Source organism: Oratosquilla oratoria, chromosome 1 (assembly GCF_046742065.1).
Source record: "Oratosquilla oratoria isolate Oo_2021 chromosome 1, ASM4674206v1, whole genome shotgun sequence".
Classification (NCBI taxonomy): Eukaryota; Metazoa; Arthropoda; class Malacostraca; order Stomatopoda; family Squillidae; genus Oratosquilla; species Oratosquilla oratoria.
The window spans coordinates 80,253,405-80,269,305 of NC_134777.1; the positions used below are offsets into that span (position 1 = coordinate 80,253,405).

At 38.1% G+C, this 15,901-nt stretch overlaps 1 protein-coding gene across 2 annotated transcripts in view; it reads right to left on the reverse strand.

The window, feature by feature from the left end:
* Positions 1 to 15,901, reverse strand: part of LOC143018029 (putative cytochrome P450 6a13) — a 130,995-nt gene that overhangs the window by 1,663 nt on the left and 113,431 nt on the right. For both annotated transcript variants that reach the window (XM_076173188.1, XM_076173104.1), the window contains 2 exons: positions 6,753 to 15,428; positions 1 to 1,476 (listed from right to left, as the gene is read on the reverse strand). The exon at positions 1 to 1,476 is cut by the window's left edge and continues 1,663 nt beyond it. In XM_076173188.1, the coding sequence (XP_076029303.1) occupies positions 15,256 to 15,428 (173 nt within the window). In that variant the 3' untranslated portion in view covers positions 1 to 1,476; positions 6,753 to 15,255. The remainder of the gene's footprint in view (positions 1,477 to 6,752; positions 15,429 to 15,901) is intronic.

Consider the following 15,901-nt stretch of genomic DNA (forward strand, 5'->3'; position numbering starts at 1 on the left):
ATAGAAACTTGATAAATGGGATAAAATCTATATGCCCTCTTTCTATTTCCTCATAGTTCTACAAGTTTCATTCAGTAAAAACATTGCTGCTGTTGAGTTAATATATTGTGTGCTACAGAAATTAAATCTGACAGCTTAGGTTAACTAGTAATATCAGTAGGAGTCAAGGAGGCTGCCAATAACCATATCTGTCAGATTAAGGGAGCTGGTTTCCCTTACTAAGAGGTTGTCTAGTAACCAAAGCAAAAAGGGTTTCCAGAGAAAATAGAGGATAGCTTGTAAATTTTTTCCCATGAATAAGGTGAAATTTAACCTACACTTATTATTTACTTGCTTTTGTAATGTAACAGAATTTGTATATGCATAACAATACTGATATGAATGGCCAATATAGCTCTAAAGATGTATGCTAACCTATGATACTTATGCTTAGGTTTACATGGTTCATGTACACATGCTGTAGATGTGTGTATTTACTGACTGTAACATACAGGATAAGAACTATGGGGACTGTCTTTGTGCTTCCACTGATCAAACTTAGCTTTTAAGGGTATACTTTTAAAACCATTTGTCAGACCTGGTGAATGCTTTCTACTATTAGAAAGTAGAATTGGTTATACTTATGAAAATCAGTGAGCCAATAACTAGAAAATTAGGTCTAATTCTATTTTCCAATGGTAAAATATTTGTATTGTCCAACTGTACTGTTTCTTCTTCCATGCTGTTTCATGAATCTGTACATCTGCATGGTAAGCTGCACTTCTGATCCTTTTAACACTTTTTCAGTTTCCATGTCCATTAGCCCCATACTAAGATATCTTCTTAGTCAATCATTTGCACTCCTTTGCTCTAAACACTGCTATCATAGCTGAGAGAGAAGTGAGGCAGAGAGACAGAGACGGAGACATTATCATTACTATTACCACTATAATTTCCATTACTATAATTCTCATTACTATTATCATTTCCATTACTAATACCATTGTCATTTCCATTACTATTACCACCATTATTTCTATTACTATTGTCATTTCCATTACTATTACCAGTGTCATTTCCATTACTATTACCATTATCATTTCCATTACTATTACATACCATTATAATTTCACTGTGGTATTGGCTGCATGTTATTGTGGCAAAGTAGTATACAGTTGATACTTTGGGGTCTACATAGGGCACCCCTATAGACCAGAGCCACACATGATTTTGTCTGTGATAGAGGAGGACTCTGCTCACAGAGAAATGATGAAACTTTTAATATACTGCTACTGTCCCTCCGTTATGCTGTCCCCCAACCCCTTGTTACTGTCCTGTATCATTTCTCTGAATATTCATTTCCTTGTTCTGCCTACCCTGTGGTGGGGGATAGAATGCTGCCACCAAGTATTCCCACATGGATTGGAAGAGGTGAGAAAAATGGGACGGGGATTGGGAACACGCATCCTTCTCCCTGTAGCCCCACAGGGGACATTCCTAGAAAAAAAGTAAAGGCATAAGAGGGTCTATGAGTTTTCCAACCAGTACCCTAAGGTTTGGGTCTTTTAATGTGTGTGGATGTGGTACAGATGAGAGTAAAAGGGAAGAGATAGGTAGTATGTTTGTGAGAAGAAAGATGGATGTGTTGGCTTTTAGTGAAACTAAGTTGAGAGGGAGGGGCGAGTGTGAGTTTGGGAGTGTAGTTGGAAGGTTCTCAGGAGTGAAGATAGGGCAAGGGAGGGAAGGGGTGGCTATACTAGTAAGTGAAGAGATAGGTAAACTTGTAGTGGAGTGGAAGGAGGTTTCTTCAAGGTTAATGTGGATGAAGGTGAAACTGGGAAAGGAGATGTGGGTTTTTGTCAGTGCATATGGGTCTGGTAGTGAGAAGAGTGTAGAAGAAGGGGAGGTTTTTGGATAGATTTAAATGAGTGCATAGAGGGATTAGGGAGAAATCTCAATGTAGTAGTATTGGGAGACCTTAATGCTATGGTAGGAAATGAACCGACAGATGGAGTGGATGGGAAATGTGGAGTTCCAGGAAAGAATTGTAGTGGAGAGTTGATGGTGATGTGTCTAGAGAATTGATGATGCTGAATACAGTGTTTCTGAAGAAAGTCAAGCATAAATACACATGGGAGAGGGTGGTGGATGGAAGGGTGGTAGATAGAGCATTAATGGACTATGTAGTGGTAGATAGGAGTATAATAGGAGGAGTTAAGGATGTACATGTTCTAAGGGTCGAGAGTGGGGGAATATCAGATCCTTTTTTGGTGGAAGGTAAGTTGAGAGTGGGGGATAGATGGAGAAAGAGGAAAAGGACAAAAGTTAGGGAGGTACTTAGAGTGAACTGTTTAAATGAGAAGGAAAAGGAGAAGGAGTACAAGAAAAAGCTGAGAGAAGAGTGGGAGGGAGTGAAGGATAGAGTAGAACTAGGAGTGGAGGAGGAATGGGGATGGTTCAAGGAGGGAGTCACAAGGTCTGCAAAGATGGTGTGTGGAACAAGAAGGATGGGAGGAAATAGAAGGAAGGGTAGTGAGTGGTGGGATGGGGAAACAAAGAAGGTTGAAGAGAAGATGCGATTTTTCACAGATTGGTTACAAAATAGGATGAGGTAGTCTTATGAGAGGTACAAAGAGAAGAGAAGTAAAGCACAAGATAAAGGAGGCAAAGAGGAGAGCAAATATGAAATGGGGTAAGAGTATGACGGAAAATTTTGAAAGTAATAAAAAGATGTTTTGGAAAGAAATTAAGAGAGGAAGAGGAGGTGAATCAAGTAGAGAAGAAAAGGTAAGAGGTGCAGATGAAGAGATGATAATGGAAGAGAAGGCAGTGAGAGGAAGATGGGCAGATTACAATATTTTAGGGAACTGCTAAATGTGAAGGAGGATAGGGAGGGAAAGGTAGTTGCAGTGGGAAGTGCTAAGAAAATGACCATGATGAGTGAGGAAAATGGAGGAGAAATAAGGTAGGATGAAGTGAAGGCAGTTGTTAAGATGATGAAAGCAGGTAAGGCACCTGGTCTTGATGGATGCCATGCAGAATGTCTGAAGACAGGAGGTACAGTTATGGTGGAATGGCTAGTGAGGTTATTTAATGTTTGTTTGAGAGAGGGTAGAGTGCTGGAGGACTGGAGGAGTGCCTGTATAGTTCCACTTTACAAGGGAAAGGGGGACAAGTGTGAGTGTAGTAGTTTTAGAGGGCTTTTTGAGTGTAGCTGGGAAAGCTTATGGGAGGATCTTGGTTGAGAGGATTAGGAGAGCAACAGAAGGAGTAATTGGTGAGGAGCAGTGTGGATTTAGGATAGGTAGAGGTTGTGTAGATCAGATTTTTGTGGTAAGACAGATATGTGAGAAAGCTATAGGAAAAGGTAAGGATGTTTTTTGGGCATTTATGGATCTGGAAAAGGTTAATGACAGGGTACACAGGAAGGCAGTGTGGGAGGTACTGCAGATATACGGGATAGGAAGAAAGTTTCTGGGGGCTGCCAAGAGTTTTTATGAGAGTAGTAGAGCATGTATCAGGATTAGAAATGGAAAGGGTGAGTGGTTTGAGGTAAAGGTGGGACTTCGTCAGGGATGTTTTATGTCGCCATGGCTGTTCAACTTATACATGGATGGGGTGGTGCAAGAGGTAAATGTAAGGGTGGTGGGTCAGGGATTGGAGATGGTTAAAGAAAATGGAGAAAAGTGGGAGGTGAGCCAACTGTTGTTTGCAGACAACACTGCACTTGTAGCAGGATTAGAGGGATTGAGGAAATTAGTGCCAGAGTTTGGGATAGTGTGTGAAAGAAGGAAGTTGAAGATAAATGTGAGTAAAAGTAAAGTGATGAGATGTGCAAGGGGTGAAAGTGGTGGCAGACTGGGAGTGTTAAGGGAGAGAGGCTGGAGGATGTGGATAGCTTTAGATACTTGGGTGTGAATGTGGCAGGAAAGGGAGGAGTGGAGGTGGAGGTAGAATGTAGATTGAGAGAAGTGAGTAAATGCCTTGGTGGATTAAAAAGTGTATTGAGAAATAGACATTTGGGAATGGATGCTAAGACGAGATTGTATGAAGGAGTGATTGTGCCAACAGCACTGTATGGGACAGAAACATGGAACATAAGAGAGGAAGGGAGAAGGAGTTTGAATGTGTTTGAGATGAGGTGTCTGAGAAGTATGATAGGGGTTACTAGGCTGGATTGAGTGAGAAATGAGGAAGTGAGGAAAACTGGGGTGGTACAGGAGTTGGGAGATAGGATGGATGAAAGAGTATTAGGATGGTTTGGACACATGGAAAGAATGAGTGAAGAAAGACTAGTAAAAGAGGTGTGGAAGGCAGATGTGGAAGGAGTGAACATGAGGGGGCGACCTAGGATGAGATGGATGGATGGTGTAAAAGGGGCTTTGGGGAAGAGGGGAATGTCTGTTGAGGAAGGACAGGAGAGGACAGAAGATAGGGGTGAATGGAGAATGGTTATATATGGATGATGCTGTGATGTATGAGGTGGAATGGATAGGGGATGGGGGGTGAGGGAGTATGTGTGTGAAAAATTTGACGCAGTCCAAAGGGATTTCTCCCCGTCTTCTCCTTTTCTGCATGAGGGGATGGAGAGGGGGGGTGCTGATTTAATGAAGCAGCCTTGCTGTGGATGTGCTGTGACTTGCAACACCACTTCTGACCCAGGGCAGTGAACAAAATGGAGGGATGACCTGTCATCCAGGAGGTGCCAAGATAAGAGGGAGGGAGGAGGGTGGAGGGGAGTGGAGTGTGATGGGGATGGAATGGGTGGGAGTGATTTTTATGCCTTTGTTTTTTGGCTACCTCCCTTATATATATGTATTATCATCATTTTTTTTAATGTGGGAACCACACCACTACTGCATACTCCAGTCTGAGACAAACAGGTTTTTGATGAGTTTTTCATCATATCCATGTCCATGTAGTAGAATAACACTCAACAACTTATGAGTTCCACCTGTATTTACCTATCTGTGGATGGATGGGACAATACATTGATTTTTGGATGGGTGTGGGATTAGTGTATCCTTTGACTTGACCTCCTCCTTACATGGGGGAAAAGGTATTCTGGATGGTTCCAAATTGGGCTACATCCTTAGTCTCCAATCATCATACTTAGATTTACACTCATATATTGTTCCAGTCTGGGCTGGGCCTTCTAAGCTACCGTAATCTAAGTATTTATGCGTCTGCATGGAAAACTGTATTTTTTCACATCCTTTGGATATTTAGTTTTTCTCAATTTGTTCTCATGACTTCTTAAAGTCTTCCCCTCCCTAATCAAGACAGATTTTCTGCCAATGTAGTCTACCCCCTTTAGCGACCTGAACATTGTGTGTGTATGTAGTATACATGAAAGGAGTCCCATCTCGACCTCTCTAATTTATCATACCTAGCTTCAAATTCATGTATGGTTCTAACTTGTATATGAGTACCTATCATGGGCTTATTTTCATACTTCCTTTTACCAAAAATATCTACAGAGTGCAGTATGCATTCTAAGGGCTATGTCTATTAGGCCCCTTCCAAGGAATGGTGGAATGTGAGAGATAAATAGGACTAATAATGCCAGGAGAGTAAACAGAACTAGGAATGCCATGAAAGCAAACAGAATATGGAATGCCAAGAGAGCAAACAGAAAAAGGAGAGCCAGGACAAAGTCCAAGTTGGGATGAAGTCTGGTTTGAAATTTTCCACTGTTACAGGTTATTAACCTCTTCAATACAAGTTAAATATTCATGCACACATCAGGCTGCTTGATATACAATGATGCATCACAATACATGTATTACAAAATAAAAAGTTACTGCTATTATACTCATTCTTTTTCACCTTGAATAAATATAACATCACAGAAAATATGATCATGCCTGTTCACAGAATACAGGGGTCACTCAGGAAGCCAATGCTGGCATCCTCATACACTCCATTCATGGCTCATATGGCACATACATAGGCATCATTGTATTCAAGAGGTTAACAAGAGGCATTCTACAATTCCCTCTGCCTGTGTGGCCTCAGGGAATAAGAGCAATATCCTGAGATGTCCCAGCTCCACAAACCAATCCCTCCCAGTAAACTGTTTAGGAAAAGTGAATCTAACACAATGTGCAGTGGTGTCTGTATAACCTCAAAAGTTACTGTACCCTTTTGGTGAGAAATGAACTGCTGTATGCTATGATACGTCAAATTGGTCCTAACTGAATACTGCACAACTGCTTTGTCTATCTGCTAAACCTGGAGTAACTATTTCTAAACCATGTCAGAGTGCTGTATTTGTCTTTCTAGAAAGATCAACAGACAAAAGTCATGCAGTAGAAGAGAAAAAGTACTTTTTTTTAAGAGACAGGAAAAAATGGCATATGTCATGGTGCATCATGCAAATAGATCTCATTAGAAAAAAAAAAGAAAAAGAAAAAAAAATATTGGGGCAAAATGTCACAAAGGACACATGTATAACTATTATACTGTAAGTGACCAACTTAAAACAGTATAATGAACATATTGTGATTACAAAGTCTTATAAGGATCGCACATTAACATCACATTTGGCTGTAGTTCATAAGGAACATCAATGATATGTGTATCAAACCAAATGAGTTTTCAAATATTGGAGGAGCAGCAGGATAAGGGGCAGTCTTAAAATACTCTGTTGACAGTTAAACCAGAAACTTGGAGGTAAAACTCACATTGAGCATCAATGACACCCCTTATTCATTAGTCCTAACAAATAACATTAACAACAGTTACTCGAGTAATAAAAAAGGTCCACTTACTACATAAAAGATGTTCCTGCTTCTACTATACTTGACAAGGGCTCCTGCAGTATAATCTGACAATCTTCAAATAAAGTTAGATATCAGACAGAAGCTTACAAAACCTCTGCATCAATATATTTTCCAATATATACATATACATCATCATCACAAAAATTATCATTTCCTTGTCAAAACAATGTCAGCTGTGAAATGTGACAATGGCAAATTGTCATGACAATCTTTATTCTCAACAATCATTGCTCTCAAAACCTTGGTAACATATATCTGGAAAATTACTTCTGAAAAATAAGGGGACCCTTCTTCCTGCACTTGTTCTTGACATCTGGGCTAAAGTGTTGTCTAAGAAAAGCACAAAGTTTGGCTGGATCATAAAAGGCAATATTAAAATGAAATCTATCATGTGTTGTCATAAGCCATTCCTATATTAACTATTAAGCTCACCAAAAGCCAGTCAGCTTTGCAGTAATAATCCCACAACAGATCTGCTGACAGGATCTATCTGAGCTACTAATGGTCTGTTACCCTAAAAGAAATAATGAAGACTCCCAAAATACTAGGTAAATACTAGGTGAAAATTTTTTTGTCTATCACATTTCCACAACTTGCACACCTTACAGGACTACAGCCTGGGAGTGATATCTGCTGCCCCACAGTTGCAACTAATTTCAATATTCAGTAGATAATTTCATCTCTTTTAGCTACTCAGATAAGGTAGAAAGGTTTCACCTGCCCCCAAAAATAGGGTAGGTGCATATATTGATTTAGACACAATCATGTATTCACATAACACACGAAACAGTCAACACCATCGTTGTCGCTGGGCCCCAAAGAAGAGGATAAACAATGAAAAAGGAAATGTGGTTTGTATTGTATAGGAGGGGAGAAATCGTGGGTGTCCAAAATGATATCTCTGTAATGCTAGTTAAATGTATTAAGATGTAATAAGCAAAGAATGAAGGAAAACAACAAGAAGTCTGGCTCATATGATAACTGCGAATCAGAGCCATCTAATGACGCCATGCCGAACCACGATGTAAACAAACTTTACAACACTCCTTCGACCATGTGGGAATATCACAAAGATGCTTTTTCTGGATTTAGTAAGTACAAAAGCAGGAGTTGAAGTCGAATCTTAGAGATAGAGAGGGAAATGAGCAAAAATAGGATACAGTGGGAGAATGAAATTATGGACTTAAGAAACAAAATCGTTGGACCAATGGACTGCTTAGCGCAAGCAAACATTGAGATTTCCGACCTGAGGAAAACTAACTTGGATCTAAGAAACGAGATTAAAGAAATGAAAAATAATATAAGAGAGCTGAAGAGTGATAATGAAAAGAAGAGAATTAATTATACTACCAATAGCAAAAAATTAAAAAAAGAGGTAAACAACGAAATACAAGAAATAACTGAAAAAAATCAAAGAGAACTTAGGTGATGAAAGTATCCAAAAAATTAAGAAATGAAAGGAAAACATTGGAAATAAAGAAGTTGTTTTCAAAGAAATAGTCCAACAACAATTACAGGAAAATGCAAGACACAATTATCCAAGTAATTAATGAAAAAGCAAATTGGGTCAGAGACACAGTGGATAGGAAAAAATGTATTGTGGTATATGGACTAAAAGAAAAACATGGTTTGGCGAGGTACATGAGAGAAAAAGAAGAAAAAGAGACAGCAATAGAAATCCTAAAAGAAATTCAGGAGGGAGCCCAAGAAGCAGGTAAAGACGTTGACGATACATATAGGATTGGTCACTATTCTAAGGATAGAAATCGACCCCTAAAGATAAAACTAAGATCACAAATGGTAGTAGAAGACATTTGAAAAAGTAGGTAACTTGGTAAGGAGTGAACAGTACAATAAGATATGGATAAAAAGAGAAATGAGTATTGGGGAATTAGAAAAAGAAAAGACATTAAGAGATGAAACGGAGGAAAAAATGCAAAGAGAATGGAGACAGAAAGCAAGGAATTCCATTGGAGAGTAATCAACATGAGACTGAGGAAATGGTACATCAGAATGGGTGAACCAAAGACAGAAAAAAAAAAAAAAATGAAAGTGGCTTATACCAGCATCAATGGATTAATTTTAGGACTGAATGAACTTAATGATTACCTGCTAGGAGAAAAACCAGACATAATAGGAATTGTGGAGACTAAACTAAATGGTAAAATACCGTCCATCAATGTTGGACATGGACTATACAATTACTGGATCAAAAACAGAGAAAAGAAACAGGGAGGAGGAATCATGTTCTTGGCCAAGAAAAACTTGAATGTGACAAAAAATTGCAGAGGGCAAAGGTAATGTAGAAAGTCAAAGACAAGAACATGAAAAGTAGAAAGTTTGTGGTGACTTATGTGCCCCCAATAATGAATGCTTGGAAAGAGAACGAGCATATGAAAATGCTAGAAGAGACAAGGCAATCATTAACCCCTTCCATACGGTGATGCCTACGTAGGCGTCATGAGGAGCAAGTGGGTACACGAGGATGCTGACGTCGACGTCTTGATTATATTTATTGTAGTCGTATCTGCGTGACGTCTGGCAGCATTAGTCGCCAGACGTGCGATGTGGCCCATATTGAAGGGGTTATATGAGATACTATTGGGTGGGGGTAATCTGGTAATTATGGGGGACTTCAATTGCAAAGAAATTTGTTTGGAGGAAATGACAGTGAGAGGAGGAGACAACTTGTGGGGTAATGTACTACTGGATATGATCATGGAATATAAAATGACTCAGTGGGTCAGTGAAAATCCCGAAAATACTTTACTTTCATACCTCTGAGTAGTCTTCAGAGTGACGTTTATACACATTCTCTTAGGGATTACTACCAGTGGTGACTCCACTCTACTCATGTCTAATCCTCTCTTTGTTGGTTCATTGATTCTTTTTTCTTCTTTACTTTCCTCCATTTTGTGCTAAAACTATACTTATTCAAGTACTGGACTAGATACCTTACTGGTCACATATGAACACAACACTACATCCCGAATAATAACAACAAGGCATTTTTCCTGATTTCAACTACAAAGTGCTAAGTCGGAGCTCAATCGCTGGCCCTCCTTCCTCTGTGTCTTCTGTATGGTGATTGCATCTGAGGCAATTAGAGTCTATCGCCAGGCTGATTTTGTGTCAATACTATTTTCATGTGCACTCATAATATTCTTTGTTTTCAAAAATGATATGATGAAAGGAGTAACAAGGAGCACTAATTTGTTTGGAGATGATATAAAAATCATAAAAAGAATAGAAAAGAATGTGTATGTATGTATGTAAAAAGAATAGAAGTTGAAGACAAAAGACTGAAAATTTTTACACGAACCTATGGACAGAATCAGTGACTGAAGCAGTATGAAAAATTAATTTCAATACCAAAAATGTAGCATTGGAAATGGTCCAAAGTAAAATCACTCAACTTATTGCCCTAGATTTCTTTTGCAAGAAATGTACATCTCACAAGTTACCAGCAACAGCCACCAGATTGGTTCATAAGTCACTCATGGAAGGAATATTGTGTTGCTATCTGGATATGACTAGGGTGGGGTATTCTAGGATGAACTGTTTGATGTCTTCTTTGTGATAGTTGCTGTCTGGGTATAGCTAGGGTGGGGCCATGTAGGCTGATCTTTATTTTGTGTGTTCTGTGTGATAGTTGTATCTGGAACAATTTGCTTCTATAGCTAGTTACCAGTTGTTAGCTTCCCATATGTGAAAAAATGCAAGAAATACAAGTGAAGTTGGGTTCAATTTGTATAACAAATATCAGCCCCTCAGGGCTATACCTCCTGATAAGTGACAAAGTTGATGGGCTTTGAAAATGGGCAGCTTTACCATCCTACAGAACCACTACATACAGGTTCCCATCACTGGTCCCTATTGTTGAAGTTTATTTGTAGTACATTCAGAGGGCATTTCTGTGCTGGAGTGATTTTGGGTGGGTTTATTGAGTGGTGGCTACAGTTTCTACTCTTTGTATATTGGTTTGTGTTGACAAGTGTGGTGTATGTGAGGTGGACACATTTACCTAGTTGTATTTTATGGGATGAGAGCTATGCTTGTAGTGACCTGTTTTCGTATCTCTCCACATCCAGTTTATTCTTAAAATCGTGTATAGTTTTGGCATTCACTGTTTCTCCATTCAGTTTGTTCCAGACATCAATCACTCTGTGTGGGAAGCTATTTTTTTCAGGTCTCTTCTGTAACTGTCTCCAATCTTTGTTCGTATGTCAGATTTAACAGTGTAGGTACCATTTTTGTCGCTGCTCTTTGGATTATTTCTAATTTTCTTATGTTCTTCTTTGTGCTAGGTGCCCATAGTGTTGCAGCATATTCTAGTTTAGGTCTTACCAGTGTAACGACTATTTTTTTTTACCATCTCCTCATGTGTTGCACTCGATACACATGTGCAGGTAATTTATAAGTTTTGTGCATATGAGACATGTGCCAGGTGAAAAGGGTGCGGGAGGACATGCACCAGACCTGACCTCTTTATGTGAAAAGACAGAAATAAAAGAGGCAGGAGATAGGCTGGTAGGAAATGATAGAAAGGATAGAGTGAGTTTCTGGACCTAAATTAGAGACCAGGTACTGGTCCCTCATAACAGCACCTCATTGTAAAGGTGGGAGTGGATTGACATCTTTGTAACTGGGCAACATCAGGATCTTCTCCATCACATTCTCCCAGTTGGCAGTGCTACCTCTTGCCAGCATGTTGTATAGCTGCTATAGCACCTACGTGGAATTTATATCAAACTGTCTTATGACAGTGTTATAAAGTATGCCAAGAAGTTTAGTTTTACTAGTCCCTTAGCTTAACTCTACAACATATGAGCATCATTAATCAATTTTGTTCTAACCAAAAAACAAAAGATTTTGGTAAGCTTATTGGTAAAAATGGGTCTCAAAAGACTGAGAACCCATTTACTTCACTTGGCCCCTCATCTGAATGAAATCATTGGGCCCTGGTTTGGAAGAAAAAAAATCTGTAAAAGACATCATAGATCTGAAGAACTCAAAGTAAGAAATCATAATAAGGTCCCCTCTACAGTAAAGAGATTGATATGACATGGAGCAATTTTCACACAGTATGGATGCTCAGCCCCCTAATCAAGTCCAGAAGAGCCCAGATTCAACAGCTTCCATTGACCATCCACAATACCTTTACACAATGTTACAGATCTTATATACCATACTACAGCAAGCAACATTTTCCTTCCATGAGAACAATATTATAAGAAATAATGTTGATAATTCACAACATGTTGGGTAACAACAGACCTACTGCTACATATGATTTTTTTTTTTCTCAAGAGGAATATCCTTTTCATCAGGCACTTTCAATTCTTTTCTGACCATATATTAGAAAGTTTATGAGTATTCTAGAATTATTGCTTTTTAAATGGCACACAAGCTAAGCATTCTTTATGTGGTTGATTTTCAAGTTGCTAGGCATCTTGCACTGGAAAAGTCCACTGCATTCTCTTAATAGGACAATACCTAGCTTTAAAAAAAAACAAGCTTATTTGCATACAAGTGAGAAAGTTGTCTGAACTCTTTTGTCAGTGTACTGGTCAAGTACTTGCATACTGGAGTATTAGTATAAAACTAGTAATGTATTGGTACAAGATCATTTATGTTTAGAACTAAATTGCAGACCTGGTGTTAATTTGTAGTTATGTCATCAAACCCACTTCAGTTGTGGTACATGTAGTTGCTATTTATGTATTGATCCCAAACAAAAGCACCTTGAATATTTGTACAAAAAGAAGTATTCAAGCATTCGCCACCTTGTATGAAACCATTTATGTATTGATATCAAAATACAAATCATTGTTTAATCATCTGTGTACTGTCTAACACACTGTTTTAACCCTAATTCATTATTATTAACTTTGAGTTCAAAGAGAAAATTTCTGTCAATTAGAATATTTAAATGTTCATTTCTGCTTCTGAGTTTAACTCCTTCATCACAATAATTTGCTTTATAAATTATGCTCCATATGAAGACAAGTGATTTAACCCCTACACTGCAATGGCACTTTTTCAAGATTTCATTCTGGTTAATACTGCATGATATATTTCAAATAATGGAGCTGGTTCAGGATAAAGATAAGACTAAATCAATTAAGTATCTAGTTTGTCCTAAGTCTAATCTCTCAGCTAAACAAAATCATAAAAGCATCACCAAGAACAGAATCTGTAAATTGTCTTATCAGAAAGAGCAGGTTATGCAGTTTTAGGATCAACTTCCTAGAGAGGATTTTGACAAATGAAAACCAACTTCAGACAGGAGTCCATGCCTCAGCTAGATAAAATCACTTGCCCTGAGACAGTACAAAATCTATACAGCACATCACTATATTAAAGGTGTTAATATTCTACTGGTACTTTAGTGTATTCTAGATTCTTATTCACCACTTTGTGCATTAAAAACTAAACAAATAGATGCCATAGAAATTATATGGAAAAGAGGTTTCCATGAACTGTCTAAAGGTAGTAGATAGAAAAAGAGAATACACTCCACTCTCAAGTGTGTGAATTAGGAATGGCTACCAATCAAGTCATTCATGACAAAAAGGAAAAAAATGACCTTTCAAATGGTTATATGATCCACCACCTTAGCATACAATGGAAAATTGCTATAGAGGATATATTCAATCTATCAATTGTTTTACATCAGTTCTGAACCATGCTTCTGCTAAGGAATGGTCATGATAACAGGAAAAGAAGAGAGAAATATGCAACAGTATATACCTATTATGTTATATAGGAAAGGAGCTACACTTGTGGAGCCCTTTTCTTATTCTCCATCTAATTATCATACCTAGCATTATATTCATGCATGATACCAGTTTGGACTATATGATCTTCTAGGTTATTTCAGGAATTTATACATATGCATGAAAAACTACTTCTTCACCCCCTTCTGACATGTGGCCTTTTAGAATTTGTTTCCATGATCTCATGATGTCTTCTCATTCCAAATCAAGAGACAGGGAAAGTATTGAGAATATTAGTTTTAAGACTTTAGACTTCATCCTTTTCAAGAGATCTGTATGATTTGTATGTGAGCAAAAACTCCAGATAAAATGCAAACTCTTTAAAGGGATAACTCATGCTTGTGAACAAGGTCAACAGCTGCATGGGTGGGTGAAGTTGTGAGGGTGATAAAAGACAGCTTCAAGGATGAACTTTGTTCATATGTAGAGACTATTTCTTGAGTTTCGAAGTGTCAAGAGAGCATGGGCTGATGACATTCATCATTTCATGTTGCATGGTGTTGAAGAAGAATGAATACACTCTGGGAGCTCGTTATGAGAAGAAATGTGGAGAAACAAGGTCTTTGAAACAATGAAAGGAAAACAATTTTCTCTATCACAATATTCAATGTACAGTCAAGAAGTGTATTTGAGACAAAATTCAAAGATGAAAAGAGAAAAGTAGTGCCATGAAGAAACAACAACTGGAATTTTTTTTCCCCCATTTCTTGTAACTCATTGACAACATCCAGCCTCATTATGAACTAAAAGTTTCTTGTTGATATGGTTTGCAACTGTAATTCATTGTAATCTGATCACATTATCAGTACACTATTGGTAATGCCTGTCTATGAGGGCATGTGGTGCATGTGTTTAGAACCAATTATACTTCTTTTCAGAGTTAGATGAATATTGGTGGTTTTAAGGACAAAACTACAAACTACTTTTTCTTAGACAAAACTACCAGGTATTTATGAAAATTGGAGGGGTTAACAAGCTGATAGCTGCCCTATCCATTCTGAAATGGATCTTACTGCTATTGAAACATCTGTGTATTAGTATTCAACCACTGCAGTTTTGCATTAAACCACACATATATTTGTACCAAACCATTGTGTCACTGTAGATATATATATATACATTTGTGTATCATTACCTCAAAACTTGTATCCAATCATCTGCAGAATAGTGTCTAACCATTTGTGACTGGCATCTATTGGAGACAAATGGCTAAGGTTCATCTGAAAGACTTTTCTGACAGAATATGTACATAACTACATTGCAACTACTATCAGATATTTGTAATTCTATGCTTCTGTGAAAGCTTATCACTAAGCAATGAAGTGCTGATTCAAGTTTAAATTTTATATGTATTTGGAAAGCTTTCATATATTGTAGTATTTCATTTTCTACTACTGTTGATTTGATAAGCCAATATGAACAGTTGCATTATGCATAACAATGCTAACAGTTCTACAGTACAAAAGAAGTGTCTTGTACTTATTGCTAGTCTTTTGCAAAATAACTTTTGAAGCAAATGGCAGTGTTAACTTTCATCCATAAAATAATTTTTCCCCTGGCAAAACTAGTGTACTTTTACATGACTCCAAGTTTTCACTGCTTTGTGACTAAGAACAAATGGAAAGGCATGAAAAATTATAATACTGTGCAAAAACTATTTCCATCCTCCTCCTCCTCCCCTTATACCTCCTCCTTCCACTAATGGGCACTTGCTACTCTTCACAGCGCTTGGCCACTCGCACCCAAATTCCATCCTCAGCCTTGAGCAGCCCACTTCGTTTCTCTATCACAATAGGCACCTGAGTCTTCTTGCTAGGGATAAAGGCAAGCTCCTGTAAGATGTACACCATTGCTACCTTGGCCTCCATTAGAGCAAAGCGCATGCCTGCAAAAGTTGAAGTCATGAGTTGTTATCTAATATCTAAAAAAAAAAAAAAAAATGACTAAGAATTGATAGGTGTGGTGAGGAGATATTAATTAGGTAAGTTAAAACAAATAGAAGCTTTACATGTGGACTGTTACTGATGGATGATAATCCCACGGTAGAGAGATACATTAAAATCTATCTATTTACCAAGGGCTTTTTCCCCCTTACCAGGGAGGTAGCCAAAGTCAAGGGTTACTATATGTCTCAGCTATGGACAGAGAACAGCCTTGACTTTGTGTACTACTAGCTTAGTGAAGGATACCTGAATCCATGAGTAATACCACCCATATCTGCGTTCACTCATAACTGTTTCTGACCTCACCTCCCCCCCTTTTTTCAGAAGTTTAGTTAAGCATAACAATGATTGATGTTAACAAATTGGTTTCCACCCTTGTTTTGCCAGTCATAATATGGCATATGCCTCAGGTAGG